Source organism: Eschscholzia californica, unplaced genomic scaffold (assembly GCF_041429995.1).
Source record: "Eschscholzia californica isolate CP2 unplaced genomic scaffold, dmEscCali1.0.p SCAF_5, whole genome shotgun sequence".
Taxonomy (NCBI): Eukaryota; Viridiplantae; Streptophyta; class Magnoliopsida; order Ranunculales; family Papaveraceae; genus Eschscholzia; species Eschscholzia californica.
Window position 1 is genome coordinate 53,396,375 of NW_028238472.1, and position 19,299 is coordinate 53,415,673.

A 19,299-nucleotide genomic window follows, 5' to 3' on the forward strand; every position below is an offset into this window, starting at 1 on the left:
CTAAGCATGGAAGAGACAAGAAATTCGCTATTAGCAGATGACCTTCGTAAGGTTGCTACTAGCAGTATGGCGTCGGGTGGAGTAGACAAAGAACAAGCACAAGGGTTGTTTGTAACGAGGGGGAGGAGTAATGAAAGGGGAAAGGGAAAGGGCGGGAAATCTAGATCCAAATCTAGAGGCTCTTTCAAGAAAACGTGCTTTAGTTGTGGTGAGCTTGGCCACTTTAAAGCGGCTTGTCCAAAGAGAAAGTTGAAGCAAAAGAACGAAGGCTACAAGGAGAAACAAGAGATGCAAGAGGCGGGATATGTGTCAGAAGAGGCGGACGAATGTTTCTCGGTGACAGAGGTGTCTGAGAAGATCTTCGATAAGTGGATGCTTGATTCAGGGGCGTCACACCATATGTGCCCAAATAGGGAGTTGTTTACTACCTATAGGAGTATAGATGGTGGTACAGTTATACTGGGTGATGATAGTGTATGTAAAACTGTGGGACTCGGAACAATACGGATCAAGATGCACGATGGAGTGGTGAGAACATTGACGGACGTAAGACACATACCCGATTTGCGGAAAAATCTAATTTCCCTTGGTGTGTTGGAGCGGAACGGCTGTAAGATAATTATAGAGAATGGCTCCATAAAAGTCGTTAAGGGTTCTTTGGTGGTAATGAGAGGTACTCGTTACGGTAATTTATACAAACTTTTGGGGACAACAATTACGGGAGATGTAGCAGTAGGAATCAGTGGAAGGGATCCAACGGCTAGTACGAGGCTTTGGCATATGCGCCTTGGGCATATGTCAGAAAAGGGTCTATCTCTGATGTGCGGGAAAGGCTTGTTGAAGGACATGAAGAAGCCTTGCATGGAGTTTTGTGAGCATTGTGTGTTCGGGAAGGCACACAGGGTGACGTTCTCTACAAGCAAGCACAGGAGCAAAGAGGTGTTAGACTACGTACACACCGATGTCTGGGGACCGGCAAAGTTACCTTCCAAGGGTGGTTCCAGGTATTTTGTTACATTCGTTGATGATCATTCGAGATTTGTCTGGCTTTATTTTCTGAAGCGGAAATATGACATCTAATGTCTACACTAGTATTCCCAGGATCACATGCAAAACTAGTAATTAATCTAATGGAGATAGTGGATTACCTTAATCGCTTTTCCCTCAAACTAGTTGAATTGATTGAAGAAGATCAAGAGCTTCAAGTGTAGCTCCTCTACTTGGGACACGAGCAATCAATTTGATCTCCCACCTTGTTGTATAGCTAGCACACCAATGGTGGTTGGATAATAAGAAGACCTTCTTCTTGCTTGACTAGATAGATAGTTAATGGGAATTAGCTCACTTTCTCCTCTCTACTTGATGTGGTAGAGTAAGAAAGCTTAGAGAGAAATTCCACACCTTATTCTCTGCCCTAAGAGTGTTTATATAGAACCCTAATAAGAATCCACCTCCTTTTAGGTTTCCCAAAACACCCTTTAGAATAAGATTTAGGGAAATAGTCGAAAATAGCAACTATTGGTATTTTCTCAATTCCCTAAGGAGATCACGTCCAAACCCAGCCAAAATTGGCAGATTTAATGTTCATAACATAAGGAAACGTCCCTCCAAAAATCAGCCCAATCCGAGCCCTAAAAGTGCCCGAATCGGCCTAGGCCCAAAAACCCTGCTTTTGGCCTTTTTGTACTATCTTTGCCTAATTCCTTTTTAGGCCTATGAGATATGTTTATGGGACACTCCCATGATTATATCTCACTCCCACTAGTCATATCCTAGATCAATTTGACACTCTTATGTGTAACCCGTTGTAGGATCCGATCGAAGTTAGCCGCGAATTACTTCGTAATTCGACGATCGTAGTTGGTCTCTAGCTACAACTCTACGATCCCTAAATCAATCGGACTTGATGATCTTCCACATCAATTATCCTATCCGACAAATTGTTCGCATTGTCACCTTGGTCGAAGGACATCTCCTTCAACTCCTTCAGACTCCCACTTGGACTTAGAACAAGTGCAATGCCTCGATTCCCGTGTCAATTTAGTATCCCATCTGATACGTCACGTCATTCAGACTTTCTTGATATCCGAGTACAACTGTAAAAGACAAACGATTAACTTTTAATCCGTTTGAGCGCGGCCACGCATTTTCAGTTGCTACTCATCAAGTGGCCTTGAGACACTTTGTACCTAATGTGATTAGGGTGACACAATCCATTCTTGCGCTCCCACTTAACTTCATGTCTATCCTGTCCTTCCCAGTGTCCGCCTTTATAACCTCCTTTTACGGCGCGGCGTTTAACGGAACCAAAGTCGGGCATTCCTTACATAAGATGAGTGGAGCACTCATGTTTTGAGGAATCTCTCCAATTGTCTTTATGAGAAGTATTGACGTTCATCACGAGTGATGTACTTCTCATTTGAGGGTTATCCAGTGTATAAACCTTTTACACACTCACGTAGTCGAATAGAATATACTATTCCTATAGCCCATGAAACTGCGCTATCCCATCGACTCCCGTGCTAGTCTTCGTGAGTCATTGTTGTCCATGCAATGACCTGGACCAGGGATTCGATAATAAATATTCCAAGTTCACTTAATAGGGTTTCATTCATCAGATCACGTATCTGACAAACCTATTCGGAATGTTTTATCATCAATGGACTGTCGTTTAAATACTAAACCAAATTTAGACGACTTGTGAAATAACTCTATTATTTCTGATAACGAGAGTTGTAAATCTGAGCCTCTTCCGTAAAACTCTTTTTACCCACTCAGTTTTACTCGTCGAGGTTTAAAATTATACCTCATGCCTTAGACTGTGTATGAATCTCATACTATGTCTTAGGTGACAGTTCAGTTTGACTACCGTGGTAGTCGGTTTTAAACTTTGCTAATTATCAATTAATTTGAAGACGGTTATCTTCAACCTTGATAATTTCTAATAACTTTTACTAGAGTTAAGGCTTTTAATTCTTTATGTAGTATTTGCAACAGTTCCCGGCTTAAACACTTTTAGCCTACTTTCCTTCCATGTCTGAAAGTTTGCTACGATGACATGTTCAATTTTGTACTACTTCATCCTTTAGCCTTCTAGGATGTACTAAGTAGTGTTTCGGTTTTCCAATCCGAATTCGGATGTTTAAATGCTAATCATGTCCAACATGATTGACTTTATGTTTTCGAACATAAATGTCTCTCTCATGCGTGCTAGCTCATCGGTGTCTTTTCAGACTCCGATTTTTGCAACGCCCTCTGTCATGAGTTTTTGGGTCGAAATTCTTTTAGACTTTCCGAGTCTTAGATTTTCTGTTTCGGATCTCAAGCATCTCAGCGTACTGAGTCTCTCTAATCCTATCATCCTTTTGATCTATGCTTATAGATCTTCAGATGCCCAAAATGGCATTTTATCCTTTTGTGTGTGGTCCTTTATTGAGTCAGTTCGTTACTGTTATACAACACCTTATGTCGTACTCAATCTTTTGTATGTACTCTGCATACGGACCCGGAAGGTTTGTTTACTCCCACTTACCTTCTTGAAATTTCGTGATTCAAGATTTTCTTCATTCCTCAGGAATCAAACTTCTTTGATTGCCTTTTGAATCGAAGATTCTAACTCTTGCGTGCTTTTAATCCGTCGATAGATTTCTTAAGCATGCTTGTGGACATAACTTGATTGGAAGAATCTTTATTCTTCTTGTCTCGTTTCGGGAAACATGAATGTTTCCATCCTTCTCAGTTTTCTATTTTGGAAAACCAATTTAGGTCTTCTGTTGACTTAAATTATCAAGCTTCATGTCTTGACGAGATATGGATTCCACGATGATTTTGGCTTCTAGCCAAAATCTAGAGTCAGTTTCCGTTTCTGCGCAGGTCTTTTATCTCTTCAGAAATAACCTTTATTTTCTGAGTCTTTAAGATTTTATTTTGACCTTTCAGGGCTTTTGAACAACAATTTGGAGTTATCTCAACTACTTTGAGATATTCTTTTAGAGACACTTTCACTCGCTTTGAGAGTTCTCCTGCGAATGACATTCGCTTTTGTGCGGTGGGTTTACAAGATCATATCTTTAACCTTTCCTTTTCCAAGGAGTCGCAGTTTGTTGCTCTTGGTCGAATTTAATCGTCTTGTACAAGTTTCATGATTGTTCTTCATGAAACTCCATGATTTTTCTCATGATCGAATTAAATCGACTTGTACTTTTCTCCCACTTATTCTTGTAATAATTAGTGTTTTTCTCCCAGATTACTAGGTGCGCTAATTATTAGAAGAATACTATCATGAGCAACAAACACTTTGTTCTCTTGATTGCTTGTGGAAAAAGCCCAAATTTCTTCTAAAGAAATTGCGTCAGACTTTAGCTAATTTTGTAATGCCTTTACAAGCTTAGACGGACTTTGGTAGTTTTGTGAGAAGCTATGTCTAGACTAATGGATTTTGGAGGATAGAGTTTGATTCGTGTTCTTCATCTTAATCCTTTTGGACACTCCAAATATGGATAGGTTAGAAGTACGTTTGAAGATCAATTTCTGTTTCTGACTCAAGACTTTCTTTCTTGTCAGTTTGATTCATGTTTTGGTTATAGTGGACCTGTTGTCCTCATCCCTTTCCGATGAACCTATCTTATAGGTTTTTGACCAAGTTTAGAATCTTTTGGTATAGTTTGTTAAATCTAGCACTTATTAACATCCCAATTTAGAAATAAAGTTCTTTATTGATTCTCCGTAATACTTAGTACAGAGATGATGTTAAAAAACTAGAAAAACTATTAATCTAGAATAGTGCCTAAAGTAGACTTCGATCCCTTTCAGCATCCTTAGCAGTCGAGGCTTCTGCTCCCTCTTGGATCTTGTCTTCTTTAGCCAAATACTCAGTTCCCAGCTGCGCCTGTACATTCACAATGATAGGGCAATTTTAGGTATCATATACCTAGGTTTGGGAATTTTACAGTATTTGATAAGTTAACTGTTTATACCTGAATTGGAAGCCACTGTTCCATTCCTTTTGTCCTCCAAGAACTTAGGGCAGTTTCTTTTCCAGTGGCCTTTGCCATCACAGTAGAAACATTTGGTGTCAGGAGGAGGACCTTTGTCTTTAGGTTTGGCAACTCGTTTGCCTTTTCCTTTTGACGCGGTTTTCTTCTTCTGTTTTCCACCTTTCTTGAACCCTTTGTCCTTTTGTACCATAAGAACGTCCTTCTTAGTCTCCACTATAGCGACGTCCTTTTCGGCTGTTAGAAGCATAGAATGAAGTTCCTCCAACGTTTTATCCCATCCATTCATGTTGTAGTTCATCTTAAACTGATTAAAACCACTATGGAGGGAGTGAAGGATAGTGTCGGTAGCCGTCTGTTGGCTATAAGGGAAACCTAGTTTAGCCAGCTTGCCCATGAGCCTGATCATTTGACGAACATGAGGCCCAACTGGTTTTCCCTTTTCAAGGCGCATGTCCATAATTGCTTTAGAGGTTTCAAACCTCTCCAATCTCGACTGTTTCTGGAACATTTCCCGAAGTTGTCGCATCATGGAGTAAGCATCCATGTCTATGAACTGCTCTTGCAGAGTCGGTTCCATGGTTGCTAGCATTAAGCAAGTTACAGGCTCTGCCTTTTTCCGCACACTCCTTTCTTCATCTATCTCTTCTTTAGTCGAATTATCATCCAATACAGGAATTGGAGTTTCTAGTACATGTTGCTTTCCTTCCATCCTGAGAACTATTCCCAGGTTCCTCTCCCAGTCAAGGAAGTTGTGCTCATTTAGCTTCTCCTTGTCGAGAAGTGAGCGGAAGTTGAAAATATCTTTTGTCATCTACATAAAAGAAATGGCAAAGTTTTAAACTCGTTATCATTTTTGAAAAACTTAGTTTTCCCACATTATTCAATAAAAATCGTCCCCGATTGAATAAGTGATTCCAAGACCCCAGTTCTTCGGAGTAAAGCGGACGAAGGCCCTACCCTTTGACTCCGTCGTTCCGGGTGAGTGAACTACTTCACTGATCATACCTTATGACTCTTGGTTGATAGATTTCATTAATGAATGACTAATCTATCCTTTTGCCTCGAGTATCCAAGACTCTCTTGCTGATCTCGTTGAGTAGAACCATTTAGACGTGTAGGCCTCTTCTATAGACCTACCCGCATTGTCCCAAGGTAGAGGAGGTACTCTGCGAAGGCCGACCCACCTTCCTCGAACAAGGGCGCAACGAGTGTCTTAATCTGGATAGGCGATTACTCAAGATTACTTTTGGGGACTTTTACGCTAGTCTGGCGTTTGTTATAGTGAACTATTTAGCCTAACTAACATCCACGACATAAAGCGTAAATAAGTAAGTAAATGCGCGCGAGAAAGTAAATCAAGCAGACATGGATCCTAGTATGGCCCCTAACCTAGAAGATCTAATCTCCTTTGGTTTTCTTCTTGTTTCGCCTTTTGGTTCGTCTAGATCTCCATCCTTGAACCTCCATTGATTTCTCCCACTCGCCTTTGGATTCCATCCTTGAGTTTTCTTCAATGGACTCATTGACCCTAAACTCTAATTACAAGACTCTAACGATTCGCAGATCGTATAAACTTGAAATTAAAATTAATTACAAAGCATGCACCCATCCGTGCTTAAAACAAGAATAAAGATATAAATCTATGGCCATACTAGTTTCCCGCATTCACATCACATGCAATCATATAATATATCAAGGCTAAGAATTATATATGCATGATTATCTTGGGAGATACTTTTGTTGACATCACATGTCACATTACGGACCTTAAGTCTAAATTCGAAGAATTCAACTAGTGGTGCGTTCCGGTTTTATCTTTTATGATTTCTAAAATCATCTTTAAGAAAAACTCCGTTTCGGGTTTTGAAAGCCCGGGTCAATTTCGGAAAAACATTGGTTCGATTCTTAATGATTTCATAAATCAATTTAAAGAGAAATCCGTTTTGGCCTTCTGGATGGCCCGGATTGATTTTGGAATTATTTGGTTGGAATCGGAAGAAATTTTGGCAAAAACTCCCACTCGAATGATGGTTCCTTTTTATGGTCCGAAAAGCCTCGAAAAAGCCCGGGACAAGTCCTAGACAAGTCCCGGCCCAAGCCCAGAAAAGGGCTCGGACAAGGTCCGGACATAGCACGGCCCATAGGCCGGCATGTCCTGGCCGAAGCCTATCAAGGCCTGGTCTCGTCCTGGCCGGAGCCAGGACGCTAGTCCATGTACCAGACGCGTCCTAGACGTGTCTGGTGCTGGACCGGACCAGCACTAGGTGTCTCGGACTAGTCCGAGACACCCAGAACCTCCCAGACGCGTCTCCAAGACGCGTCTGGTCGAGTGCTCTGGACGCGTCCTAGACGCGTCCAGGAAGCTCCCTCCGCAGCTGCTGGTCGCGTCTCCAAGACGCGTCCCAACAGCTGCTCTGGACGCGTCTTCAAGACGCGTCCAGAAGCTTCTGTCGCAGCTGCTGGTCGCGTCCTAGACGCGTCTCAGCAGCTGCTCTGGATGCGTCCAGAGGACGCATCCAGGAGCTCCCGGTCCGGCCAGGAAGCTTCCTGGCCGGACACTAGGGTTTTTCAAAACCCTAGTTTCCAAAAAATTTTTTTTTCTTTTGCAACTCTAAGTTGCTATTTTCCAAATTTAAAACTTTTCTTAAAATTTTGAAATCTTTTAGAACACTTCTAAAATTTTTACAAAACTTGTAGAAACTTTTAAAATTTCCAAATTTTGTTTTGAGAGTTTCCCAAAACTCAAAACACTTCTTTTTAGAACACTTCTAAAATTCCAAAAATCTTTGTTTTTCAAAAGTTTCCAAAACTTGAAAACAACTCTTAATCAAACCAATTTTGGATCAAAGTCTAGGTTTTTGAAAACTTTTTCAAAGAACAATTTTGAAATCTATTTGAAAAATTCTTGAATCCCATTCAAAATCAATCAATTTCTTATGTTTAAAACTCTTTTAAACATAACTATCAACTTAATCAAGCATGGATTAGTCCGAAATTCAATCTAATTGAGTTTTAAAACACTTTTAATCATCAATTTGATTCTTAATTTGAAATTCATTGAATCCCATTCAATATTATCAAATTGTGAGTTTAAATAGTTTTAAAACACTTTTAAAATATTTTTATAAACTCAATTTATCAAACTATCAATTATATCTAATATGAACTAGTTCGATTCTTAGCAAAAACTAGTTAATAGCAAGAGGCTCTGACGCCACTGTAGGGTTTTATACCCTTCTACTAGTGTTTATAGCGGAAATATGACATCTAATGTCTACACTAGTATTCCCAGGATCACATGCAAAACTAGTAATTAATCTAATGGAGATAGTGGATTACCTTAATCGCTTTTCCCTCAAACTAGTTGAATTGATTGAAGAAGATCAAGAGCTTCAAGTGTAGCTCCTCTACTTGGGACACGAGCAATCAATTTGATCTCCCACCTTGTTGTATAGCTAGCACACCAATGGTGGTTGGATAATAAGAAGACCTTCTTCTTGCTTGACTAGATAGATAGTTAATGGGAATTAGCTCACTTTCTCCTCTCTACTTGATGTGGTAGAGTAAGAAAGCTTAGAGAGAAATTCCACACCTTATTCTCTGCCCTAAGAGTGTTTATATAGAACCCTAATAAGAATCCACCTCCTTTTAGGTTTCCCAAAACACCCTTTAGAATAAGATTTAGGGAAATAGTCGAAAATAGCAACTATTGGTATTTTCTCAATTCCCTAAGGAGATCACGTCCAAACCCAGCCAAAATTGGCAGATTTAATGTTCATAACATAAGGAAACGTCCCTCCAAAAATCAGCCCAATCCGAGCCCTAAAAGTGCCCGAATCGGCCTAGGCCCAAAAACCCTGCTTTTGGCCTTTTTGTACTATCTTTGCCTAATTCCTTTTTAGGCCTATGAGATATGTTTATGGGACACTCCCATGATTATATCTCACTCCCACTAGTCATATCCTAGATCAATTTGACACTCTTATGTGTAACCCGTTGTAGGATCCGATCGAAGTTAGCCGCGAATTACTTCGTAATTCGACGATCGTAGTTGGTCTCTAGCTACAACTCTACGATCCCTAAATCAATCGGACTTGATGATCTTCCACATCAATTATCCTATCCGACAAATTGTTCGCATTGTCACCTTGGTCGAAGGACATCTCCTTCAACTCCTTCACGGGAAAGGCTTGTTGAAGGACATGAAGAAGCCTTGCATGGAGTTTTGTGAGCATTGTGTGTTCGGGAAGGCACACAGGGTGACGTTCTCTACAAGCAAGCACAGGAGCAAAGAGGTGTTAGACTACGTACACACCGATGTCTGGGGACCGGCAAAGTTACCTTCCAAGGGTGGTTCCAGGTATTTTGTTACATTCGTTGATGATCATTCGAGATTTGTCTGGCTTTATTTTCTGAAGCATAAGAATGAGGTATTCAACACATTCCTGGTGTGGAAAGCAATGGTTGAGAACAAAACTGGTCGAAAGCTGAAGACGTTAAGGTCGGATAATGGGACCGAGTACACGGATGGGGCATTCAAGGAGTTTTGTAATCAGGAAGGCATTGTGAGGCACTGGACAGTAGTAAACACACCTCAGCAGAATGGAGTCGCAGAGAGATTGAACCGTACACTACTTGAGAAGGCTAGATGTATGCGCTCCAATTCGGGATTAGGCGTAGAATGGTGGGCAGAATCTGTTGCTACAGCTTGTTATATTGTGAACAGGTCTCCACATTCTTCTTTAGATGGCGGCATACCTTACGAGGTGTGGTCAGGTGAACATGCAGATTACGGGAGACTTAGGATTTTCGGTTGTACGGCCTATTACCATGTTAAAGGTAACAAACTTGACAATAGAGCAAAGAAGGCAATTTTCTTAGGATATGCTACAGGAGTCAAGGGTTATCGGCTATGGTGTACGGAAGACAAGAAGTTTGTAATCAGCAGAGATGTGGTGTTTGATGAGTCATCTATGGTAGCTATGGGGAAAGCTACGGTGCCTAGTTGTGGTGATGTTGGGTCTACTAAAGCTCAAGTAGTGGAAGTAGAAGCCGAAGACCAACGGGTTTCTAGGAATCATGATCAGGTGGAGCATCAGGATAATACTCAGGATGAGGAAATTGATGAACCCGATCATGAGGAGGTTCAAGGGGAAGGTACACAAGTTTTACAACAACAACAGCAGGATGTTTCGGTACACACTAGGCCGAAACGGTTATATAAGCCGGTACAGAGGTTAGGGTCAGACAAACCTCTTAGGCATTACGGGCAGGCAAATCTGGTTGAATATGCACTCTCGGTGGGAGACGACGAGCCGGTCACCTTCAAACAAGCTATTACCGCGGCGGAAAGAGAGAGTTGGTTGGTTGCTATGCAAGAAGAGATGGAGTCTCTTCACAAGAACCAGACATGGGAGGTTGTCCCATTGCCTGAAGGTAAGTCTGTTATTGGTTGTAAATGGGTGTACAAGAAGAAAGAGGATTCTTCCGAGATCAAGGGTACAAGGTATAAGGCAAGACTAGTGGCCAAGGGTTATGCACAGAAAGAAGGGGTCGACTACAATGAGATTTTCTCACCAGTTGTGAAACATACTTCTATTCGGGTGCTATTGAGTATTGTTGCTCATAGTGATCTTGAGCTAGAACAACTCGATGTTAAAACCGCCTTCTTGCACGGAGATTTGGAAGAAGAAATTTATATGGCTCAACCTGAGGGATACAAGGTTGAGGGTAAAGAAAATCAAGTATGTCGTTTGAGGAAGTCTCTTTACGGATTGAAACAATCCCCTCGCCAATGGTACAAACGATTTGATTTTTTCATGCTAAAGCATGGTTTTCGCAGAAGTGACTATGATTGTTGTGTATACATCAAGAAGCTTCGCGAAGGTGACTTTATTTATCTCCTTTTGTATGTGGATGACATGCTTATTGCTTCTCGAAGCATGGTGGAGATAAATAAGTTGAAATCTCAACTCAGTCAAGAGTTTGAGATGAAAGACATGGGCGCTGCAAAGAAGATACTGGGAATGGAGATTAAGAGAGAGCGGTCAAGTAAGAAACTGTACTTGAATCAGAAAGGTTACATCGAACGAGTAGTTTCTCGGTTCGGGATGCAGAATGCGAAGGCGGTATCAACACCTTTTAATTGTAAGAGGCAGTTTCTAAAAATTGAAGAGGAGGTTTAAGAGGCAGCAATAGGCAGTTTCCAAATTGGGATGGTTTCCAATTTTTTGGCTCAATAGGCAGTTTCCAATTTTTTGGCTTATAATATATATAAATAGGGGTTGAGTGCTTTGTAATCAACACAACAACACAAGCAACAACAACTCTTCTTTAGAGAGCTAGAGAGAGAGCAAGAGTGAGAGAATTTTTTCATAGTTTTTTGAGCGGTGTTAAATTTCTCGGTCGTCGAAGATTTAGTATAGAAGGTTATTACTATACGGTACCATCTTGGGACGAACTTGCGGATTGTGTTAGTCGTCTTCATCTATCCTTCAATAAAGATTTCTTGTTCGCCCGAAGACGTAGGCTTTCAAGCCGAACCTCGTTAAATTCTGTTCGCATATTTGATTTTGACTTAGCTTTTCGATTAATCTTCATAATCGGATCAATTTCTAGGATAGGTTCGATAGCTTCCGCGATTTTTAGTTATAACAATTGGTATCAGAGCAAGGTTACATCGAACGAGTAGTTTCTCGGTTCGGGATGCAGAATGCGAAGGCGGTATCAACACCTTTGGCACCACACTTCAGGCTCTCGGGAAAACAATCTCCCACTACTACGGTGGAGAAGGATCATATGGATCGTGTACCGTATGCTAGTGCAGTTGGCAGTTTGATGTACGCTATGGTGTGCACTCGTCCAGATATTTCACATGCGGTCAGTGTGGTTAGTAGGTTTATGGCAAACCCGGGGAAGACACATTGGGAAGCTGTGAAGTGGGTCTTGAGGTACTTGAAGGGTACTGTTGATACGGGTTTGTGCTTTGGTGGAGACACATGTCAGGTAAGCGGTTATGTTGACTCGGATTATGCTGGCGATCTAGATAGAAGACGATCTACTACTGGTTATGTATTTAAGGTACATGGTGCTCCAGTTAGTTGGCGATCGATGTTACAATCTACAGTTGCGTTATCTACTACGGAGGCCGAGTATATGGCTATGGCCGAGGGTGTGAAGGAAGCATTGTGGTTGTGGGGTCTTCTGGATGATCTAGGGATTAAGCAAGAGTGCGTGGATGTATGGTGTGATAGTCAAAGTGCGATCCACTTGGCGAAGAATCAGGTTCATCATGCTCGCACTAAGCATATCGATGTCAGGTATCACTTTGTACGAGATGTCATAGAGGAAGGTGACGTTTCTCTCATGAAGGTACACACAGATGAGAATCCCGCAGACATGTTGACTAAAGTGGTGACATGTAGCAAGTTTCAGCATTGTCTGGAATTGCTACAAATCGGCTCGTGTTAAGTTGCCCGAAAGGGCGTAATGGCGACAAGGTAATCTTTATTTGAAGGGTTGGTAGAACTACGGTAGGCTTGATCCTGTAAAAGGGTACGTAGGCAGCCATGGTCATATGGCGCAGTCGGATGAAGTTACAAAAAGAAGATATATCTTACAAGGAGTATCCTGGTGTTCGTCCAAAATTTGAAGTATATCAAATTGTGTACGAGGTGGAGAATTGTAAGAGGCAGTTTCTAAAAATTGAAGAGGAGGTTTAAGAGGCAGCAATAGGCAGTTTCCAAATTGGGATGGTTTCCAATTTTTTGGCTCAATAGGCAGTTTCCAATTTTTTGGCTTATAATATATATAAATAGGGGTTGAGTGCTTTGTAATCAACACACCAACACAAGCAACAACAACTCTTCTTTAGAGAGCTAGAGAGAGAGCAAGAGTGAGAGAAATTTTTCATAGTTTTTTGAGCGGTGTTAAATTTCTCGGTCGTCGAAGATTTAGTATAGAAGGTTAATTCTATACGGTACCATCTTGGGACGAACTTGCGGGTTGTGTTAGTCGTCTTCATCTATCCTTCAATAAAGATTTCTTGTTCGCCCGAGGACGTAGGCTTTAAAGCCGAACCTCGTTAAATTTTGTTCGCATATTTGATTTTGACTTAGCTTTTCGATTAATCTTCATAATCGGATCAATTTCTAGGATAGGTTCGATAGCTTCCGCGACTTTTAGTTATAACACATCTAATTAGTGAGGTATTGACGATAGGGCGTCAAGGTATTAATGGTAACGATAGATGGAGGAGGATCGAAGAGGTCCCAGATGTCCCTTGTGGCGGTTCTGTTTATGCGAATGGTGTTATTTATTGGATGGGTACTTACAGTAATAATCGCTTTGGGGAGCCTGTATACATAATGGCATTTGACGTGAGAACGGAGAAGTTCAGGACAATCACTGTCCCTGATTTTTTCTTTGATAGCCACCACCGCGGAAATGATCTCGAAACAGAATGCAACCCCCTCGACGGTTCGTCATATTTCACTGATGATGCTGAGCATTTTAACTTATTAGAAGTTAGTGGACGTTTGGCTATGTTAGTTAGAGTAAACAATTGTCTGTTCAAGATTTATACATATGAACATGATGATTACAAGTTGGAAGAGATCAATAGCATACCTACTGGTACTGGTAGTAGTATTAGTTTTTCAAGTCATAACGGCGAAAGGTGGAGGGAGGTTAGTAGTTTCACATTGCTTTTTAATTTAGGGTTGATAAGATTACCATCATCTGAAGAAGTGTATTGTGGTGTTAGGTTTTGTAAGTTTGTAGGATCAGATGATGAAATAATCTTGACATCATCAGAGGGACAAAATTGTGGCAAAGAAGTGGGCAAGAAGGAATGCGTGTCTTTTTATTCTTACAATTGGAAGAAGGGTAGTTGGAGAGAGTTTGAAGTACGTGGAAACCCCTCGTCGATTCCACATTTATGCACCGAATGTTTTGTTGCTGCTTTCTCTGAGAGCCTTCTTCCAGTTAACAATGACAAAGCTCTCTTCTAGCACATTGTAGCGGGTTGATCAAACTTCATTCCGTTCTTATCAAAAGTAAGTTGACTTATTTTAATTCATATTTATATGATTTCGGGTTAAGTTTCCTTATATGATAAAGGAGAACACATGAGTGGTCGTGGATGCCATGAACCGATGTAATCGTATTCCTGTTGCTTTCAATGCTATAACTTCTCTACGGTCTTGTGTATACTTAAGAGAGATAAACAGGCGGCGAAAATGACATAGAGAGAGAACCTCAACCTATAACATTTCTTGAGATTAACAGACAAAGCCACCGAGTTCTTCCACGAGAAAATTTGTTTGTCAATGAAGCGGCTAAAAAGGCTGATTGCTCGTTCGGGTTACTACACTTTCTTTGATGCATCATTTATCTCTTCATCTCAATAGGCAGGTATATGAATTATAGCATTTAATAGTCATGGCGAATGTATTACAGGCTCAACAAACTCAATCAAAATGCAGATCAATAGATGAAGGAGAAGCCGTGGCGGCTCACAAGGTGATGTCTTTGGCCATGGCAAACTAATTTTCGATTGCAGGAGGAAAATACTCCATACTAGTTAGTGGGCATGTTGCAGGAAGAAAATACTACATTGCAGTGGACATCTTTTTGGATTGTAAATCAGATCAACCGATTGTCCATACAACGAAACTCTTTTCATTCATTTTGTCTATGTAAACAGGTCTGAAAACTCCATGTCTGACTCACTCTCTAAGATAGCTAGGGTAACAAACCTAAACTTCTCTGTGCCAGGGGGTTGTCCCCTTTCTTTAACCAACTCTTTTGATGTAATGACTTTGCTTGATATATAATTTTGTTGGTTGGAAAAAAAATACGGTGTCCGACTATTGATAGTGTACCCTCGATGTTGATATCTGTAGTTGGGGCTGCGAAAACAGTCCAGCGAGCTCACCACCCGAATGAGACCTACCGAACTATGAAAGTTTTGTGCTGGGAAAACAGTCCAGCGAGCTTGCCACCCGAATGAGACCGCCTGAACCATGAAAGATTTGTAGACACATTGTGCCCAAGCTTATTTACCTGGTCCGTAGGGTCAGGTTTTAATGGTCCGGACTTAGAGCATCTCCAATGCAACGAAGTGTGATTTTAGTTTTCCTTTCCTAGGTGTCACTATTGAGATACTCAATTTAAAAAGTTTTTGTGGAGGGGGATAATGACGTGCTTGTGGTTAGTGGCCTATTTAAAGAACGTCAGACATCCTTTGAGAAGATATTTCAGCTCCCTCAGAAATACAAAGACAAGACTGGTACCACCAGAGAGGTTTCGGGTGGCTAATTTCATCAAAAAAAAAATTAAACTAGTTTGCTAGTTAAAGGTACTGTTTATCAATAAATGATTGAGTAATATTTATAATGTCATACAACTTTTGTCGGTGACACCGTAATCCACCCTTATCTTGTATTGTGATTATAATATCACTTGGCAGATAATTAAGGTCATTAGCAACTAAACTGCGGCTAAAATGATTACCATATGCATTTAGTTAGAAAAAACATTTGAAAGTGCAGTAAAAGAAAGATCAAATATATGAAATGTAACAATTAACAACCGTATGGAAAATGATTTGGACTGAAAACTAAACCGACTGTCATAATGCCCACCAATTCCAAATTACCAAGCACAAACAGTACGGATCCAAATTTCAAAAGGACTAAAATAGAAATAACATGAACCAAATTACTGTATTAATGGATAACCTCAAGTCTAATGGCTTGGGCTTCTTTGAGCCGGATTAACTTCTTCTCAGCAGTAGCTTCCACACCAAATTACTCAGCAGCAGATGATGAGTTTGGTGACTGACAATGCATAAATTTTGGCTCATGAGATTTTGTTCATTCTTATTTCACTTCTGTATTGGTCGCGACAGGACTTCTCTAGTCTTATTTCACGTCTGTATTGGTCGAGACAAGACTTCTCTTGTCTGTCCTAGAGTTTCTTTCACACATTCTAGGTAAATCTGCTAAATATCTTATTTGTTCGTTAAGTGTAATTGTTTCTTTTTTCTAGTTTTAACAGAAGTGAAATCTACTTACAGTTATCAGTTCCTCCTTCACCTATCGGCTCTCTTTCTCTTGGACTTGGCATGCTTTCCCGAAGCAATTTCTCTTGCTAGTCTAGCATTGACCTCCTCCTGAATCATATTTTTTAACTAATAATATTTAAAAAACATTATTTTTAAAGTATTTTAAAAACATTATCTTTAAAGTATTTTAAAATATTATCTTTAAAGTATTTTAAAAATATTACTTTTAAAATATTTTAAAAATATTACTTTTAAAGTATCTATTAAAATACTTTAATAGATACTCAAGTCTAATGGCTTGGATGATGTTACAGAAATTTCATAATAGTCTTTGACATTATCAAGACTCCAGCTAGTCTGAATCAATGCAGCCGAGACAACTTAAAAACAAATAAATGACAAGTTAAATCTAAGCTAGTCTGAATTATTAAGACTCCAGCTAGTCTAAATCATTGCATCACCCTAGACTTGGATTAGATGAAGTTAATGGAGATAGTTAACCGTTAGTTTGCTCAACATATAGTTTTCATAGTTTTCAGTTCTAAAATCTCAGTCTAGAATTGGTATCTACTACGAACAATAAAAAGTTAAACTACTTACAATGATCAAATCTGTTGAGCGATAACCGCATCAACATTCCTCCTTGTTTTTGATATATCTTCATCAAACTCAATAGAAGTAGAAACCCGTCCATCGTCACCAATAGTCACACTCCAAACTACAAACACAAATCAGAAGTTAAGTGTCATTCACAATCACAAGCAAAATGAAAAAGCTCTAAAATAGACAACTACCTCGAATTTCGTTCTTCCTCAAACTTCCCCTGTTAGCTGCGAGTATAGATTTCCGGAGGTCGAATTTCGTTCTTCCTCAAGCTTCTTTGAGCCGGATTAACTTCTTCTTAGCAGTAGCTTCCTCACCAAATTGCTCAACAGTAGCTTCTTCCATGGAACCTAACAATTTAAGAAGAAAATAAAATATACAATAAGGATAAGGTCGATTAAAAATAAAAACAGACAGACTTCTCTTGTCTGTCCTAGAGTTTCTTTCAATTATAATAGATACTTTATAATTCAAAGTATCTTAATAGATATACCCTAGTCTATATAATAAAGGATGTTTGTCTAGAAACCCTAGTCTATATAATAAAGGATGTTTGTCTAGAAACATTATCTTCAAAGTATTTTAAAATATTATCTTTAAAGTATTTTAAAAATATTACTTTTAAAGTATTTTAAAAATATTACTTTTAAAGTATTTTAAAAATGTTACTTTTAAAGTATCTATTAAAATACTTTAATAGATACTCAAGTCTAATGGCTTGGGCTTCTTTGAGCCGGATTAACTTCTTCTTAGCAGTAGCTTCCACACCAAATTGCTCAGCAGTAGCTTCTTCCATGGAACCTAACAATTTAAGAAGAAAATAAAATATACAATAAGGATAAGGTCGATTAAAAATAAAAACAGACAGGACTTCTCTTGTCTGTCCTAGAGTTTCTTTCAATTATAATAGATACTTTATAATTGAAAGTATTTTAATAGATATACCCTAGTCTATATAATAAAGGATGTTTGTCTAGAAACCCTTTTCAAAATTTAAAATATAGTCTAGAAATATAGTTACCTATTTAAAAAAACAATAATTGTTTCCTTCTTAGAAATAAAATAACTAATTTAATAAAAAAAGAAAAAAAAATATATTTCAAGAGTTAAAAAAAGAAATTAAAATCTCGCTCTTTCAATAAAATAATAGTTTAAAAGAAAAGAAATAAAAAAATAATAACTAATAAAAATCTCTCTCTCAATAAAATATAACAATAAATTTCGTAACATTTAATTGATACAAGTGTCTGTTCCCTACGGGATATACCTAGTATATATATATATATATATATATATATATATATATATATATATATATATATATATAAAGCCAAGACTCCAATCAAAAGAAAGTGAACTAGTCTTGTTAAAAGTCGAAAGACCAGCAACAATAGAAGTTCAGTATTCTACTTGTATTCTCAATGCACTTTTTTGTCTTTAACCTTGTCGAAATATAAGGAAACAAAGTCGTGTATATGATGCCATATATTGAACAACAAAGGCATTTCTTCATCCTGTAAGTGCCTCCACTCTCTCTAGATTTAGATAGAGAGAAGAAAAAAAATTTTACCTTTTCTTTAGAGATAGGAGAGAGGAATTTTTTTTTTATGTTTGAAGGTCGCCGGCTGGTCCGGTGAAGACGATGAGGTGGCGAATACATGAGGTAGCAGAGAGAGGTGAGGTAGAGGGAGAGAGGTGAGGTGGAGGGAGAGTGAGGTGAGGTAGCACAGAGAGGTGAGGTAGAGAGAGAGAGGTGAGGTGGAGGGAGAGTGAGGTGAGGTGGAGGTTTTTTATTTCCCTATAACAACTTACAAAATAAAATTGTCAAACAAAATTGACCAATTTTTGACAAAGTTTTCATACCCCAAAAACTATTTTGCTTCCCCAAAATGCTGGACTTATTTTAACCCCCAGTAGTTATTACACTTAAACCTGTATGAAACTACCACCTCATTTTAACCCAAGCCTAGGGGTGGGAATCGGTCCGGACGGGCGGGAAACGGACACTAACTCAACCGGTCTGGGCGGAACGGACACGAGTCCTAAGTGTCCACTCGGACATCCGGACAAAACGGGCGGACATTTCGGTTTTTCTCCAACAAAGTGCCCGTCCGTGACCGTTTTGATCGTCGGGCAAATCGGGTATCGGTCGGGCGGACACCGGTCACTAATGAACAAATAAAGAAACTTTTATTCGAAATTTAAAATGTTTAGTCGCTAAATACAACTTTCTAAAACTCCCACTTTACAATTCTAAAAAGTAAATGAATCCAAAATCGCAAGATAAGCATTGAGATTTCTCATGGATTATGATCAGTTTCTATGCTTCTTCTCATGGATTACGACCGGTTTATTGTGAATTCTCGGGTTATTGATGAGATACTGAGATTTTGGAGGAGATAAAGACTAGAGAAGTAGAACGACGAAGACAAAATTAAGAAAAGTGATTTCTAGGGATATTTATTTTTACTCTTGAAATCTAATGGTTGTAGCTAACTCTACAAATCTAAAGGCTTAAAATCAATCATATAGGCGGGCGGGTATAACGGGTAGGATAAACAGACGGGTGTGGACGGGTTCGGTCGGGCGGACGATATAAGCGGGCGGACTCGGTCGGACCACCGGGTAAAG

At 39.4% G+C, this 19,299-nt stretch overlaps 1 protein-coding gene and 1 long non-coding RNA gene across 2 annotated transcripts; both read right to left on the minus strand.

Annotated features, from left to right (window-relative positions):
- Positions 1–4,695: 4,695 nt before the first annotated feature.
- Positions 4,696–8,587, minus strand: LOC147540641 (uncharacterized). Its single transcript, XM_086643480.1, has 2 exons — positions 4,977–8,587; positions 4,696–4,888 (listed from the first exon to the last, which is right to left on the minus strand). Exons 1-2 carry the CDS (start codon positions 5,806–5,808, stop codon positions 4,872–4,874), a joined length of 849 nt encoding a protein of 282 aa, XP_086499606.1. The 5' UTR covers positions 5,809–8,587; the 3' UTR covers positions 4,696–4,871.
- Positions 8,588–15,547: 6,960 nt separating this feature from the next.
- On the minus strand, positions 15,548–17,103 carry LOC147540642 (uncharacterized). Its single transcript, XR_015225992.1, has 3 exons — positions 16,860–17,103; positions 16,666–16,783; positions 15,548–16,173 (listed from the first exon to the last, which is right to left on the minus strand). It is a non-coding gene; the product is annotated as an uncharacterized LOC147540642 (long non-coding RNA).
- Positions 17,104–19,299: the final 2,196 nt, after the last annotated feature.

Bases quoted from the DNA above. Each gene is read 5' to 3' on its own strand.
- LOC147540641 (XM_086643480.1), bottom strand. From the start codon at position 5,808: ATGACAAAAGATATTTTCAACTTCCGCTCACTTCTCGACAAGGAGAAG.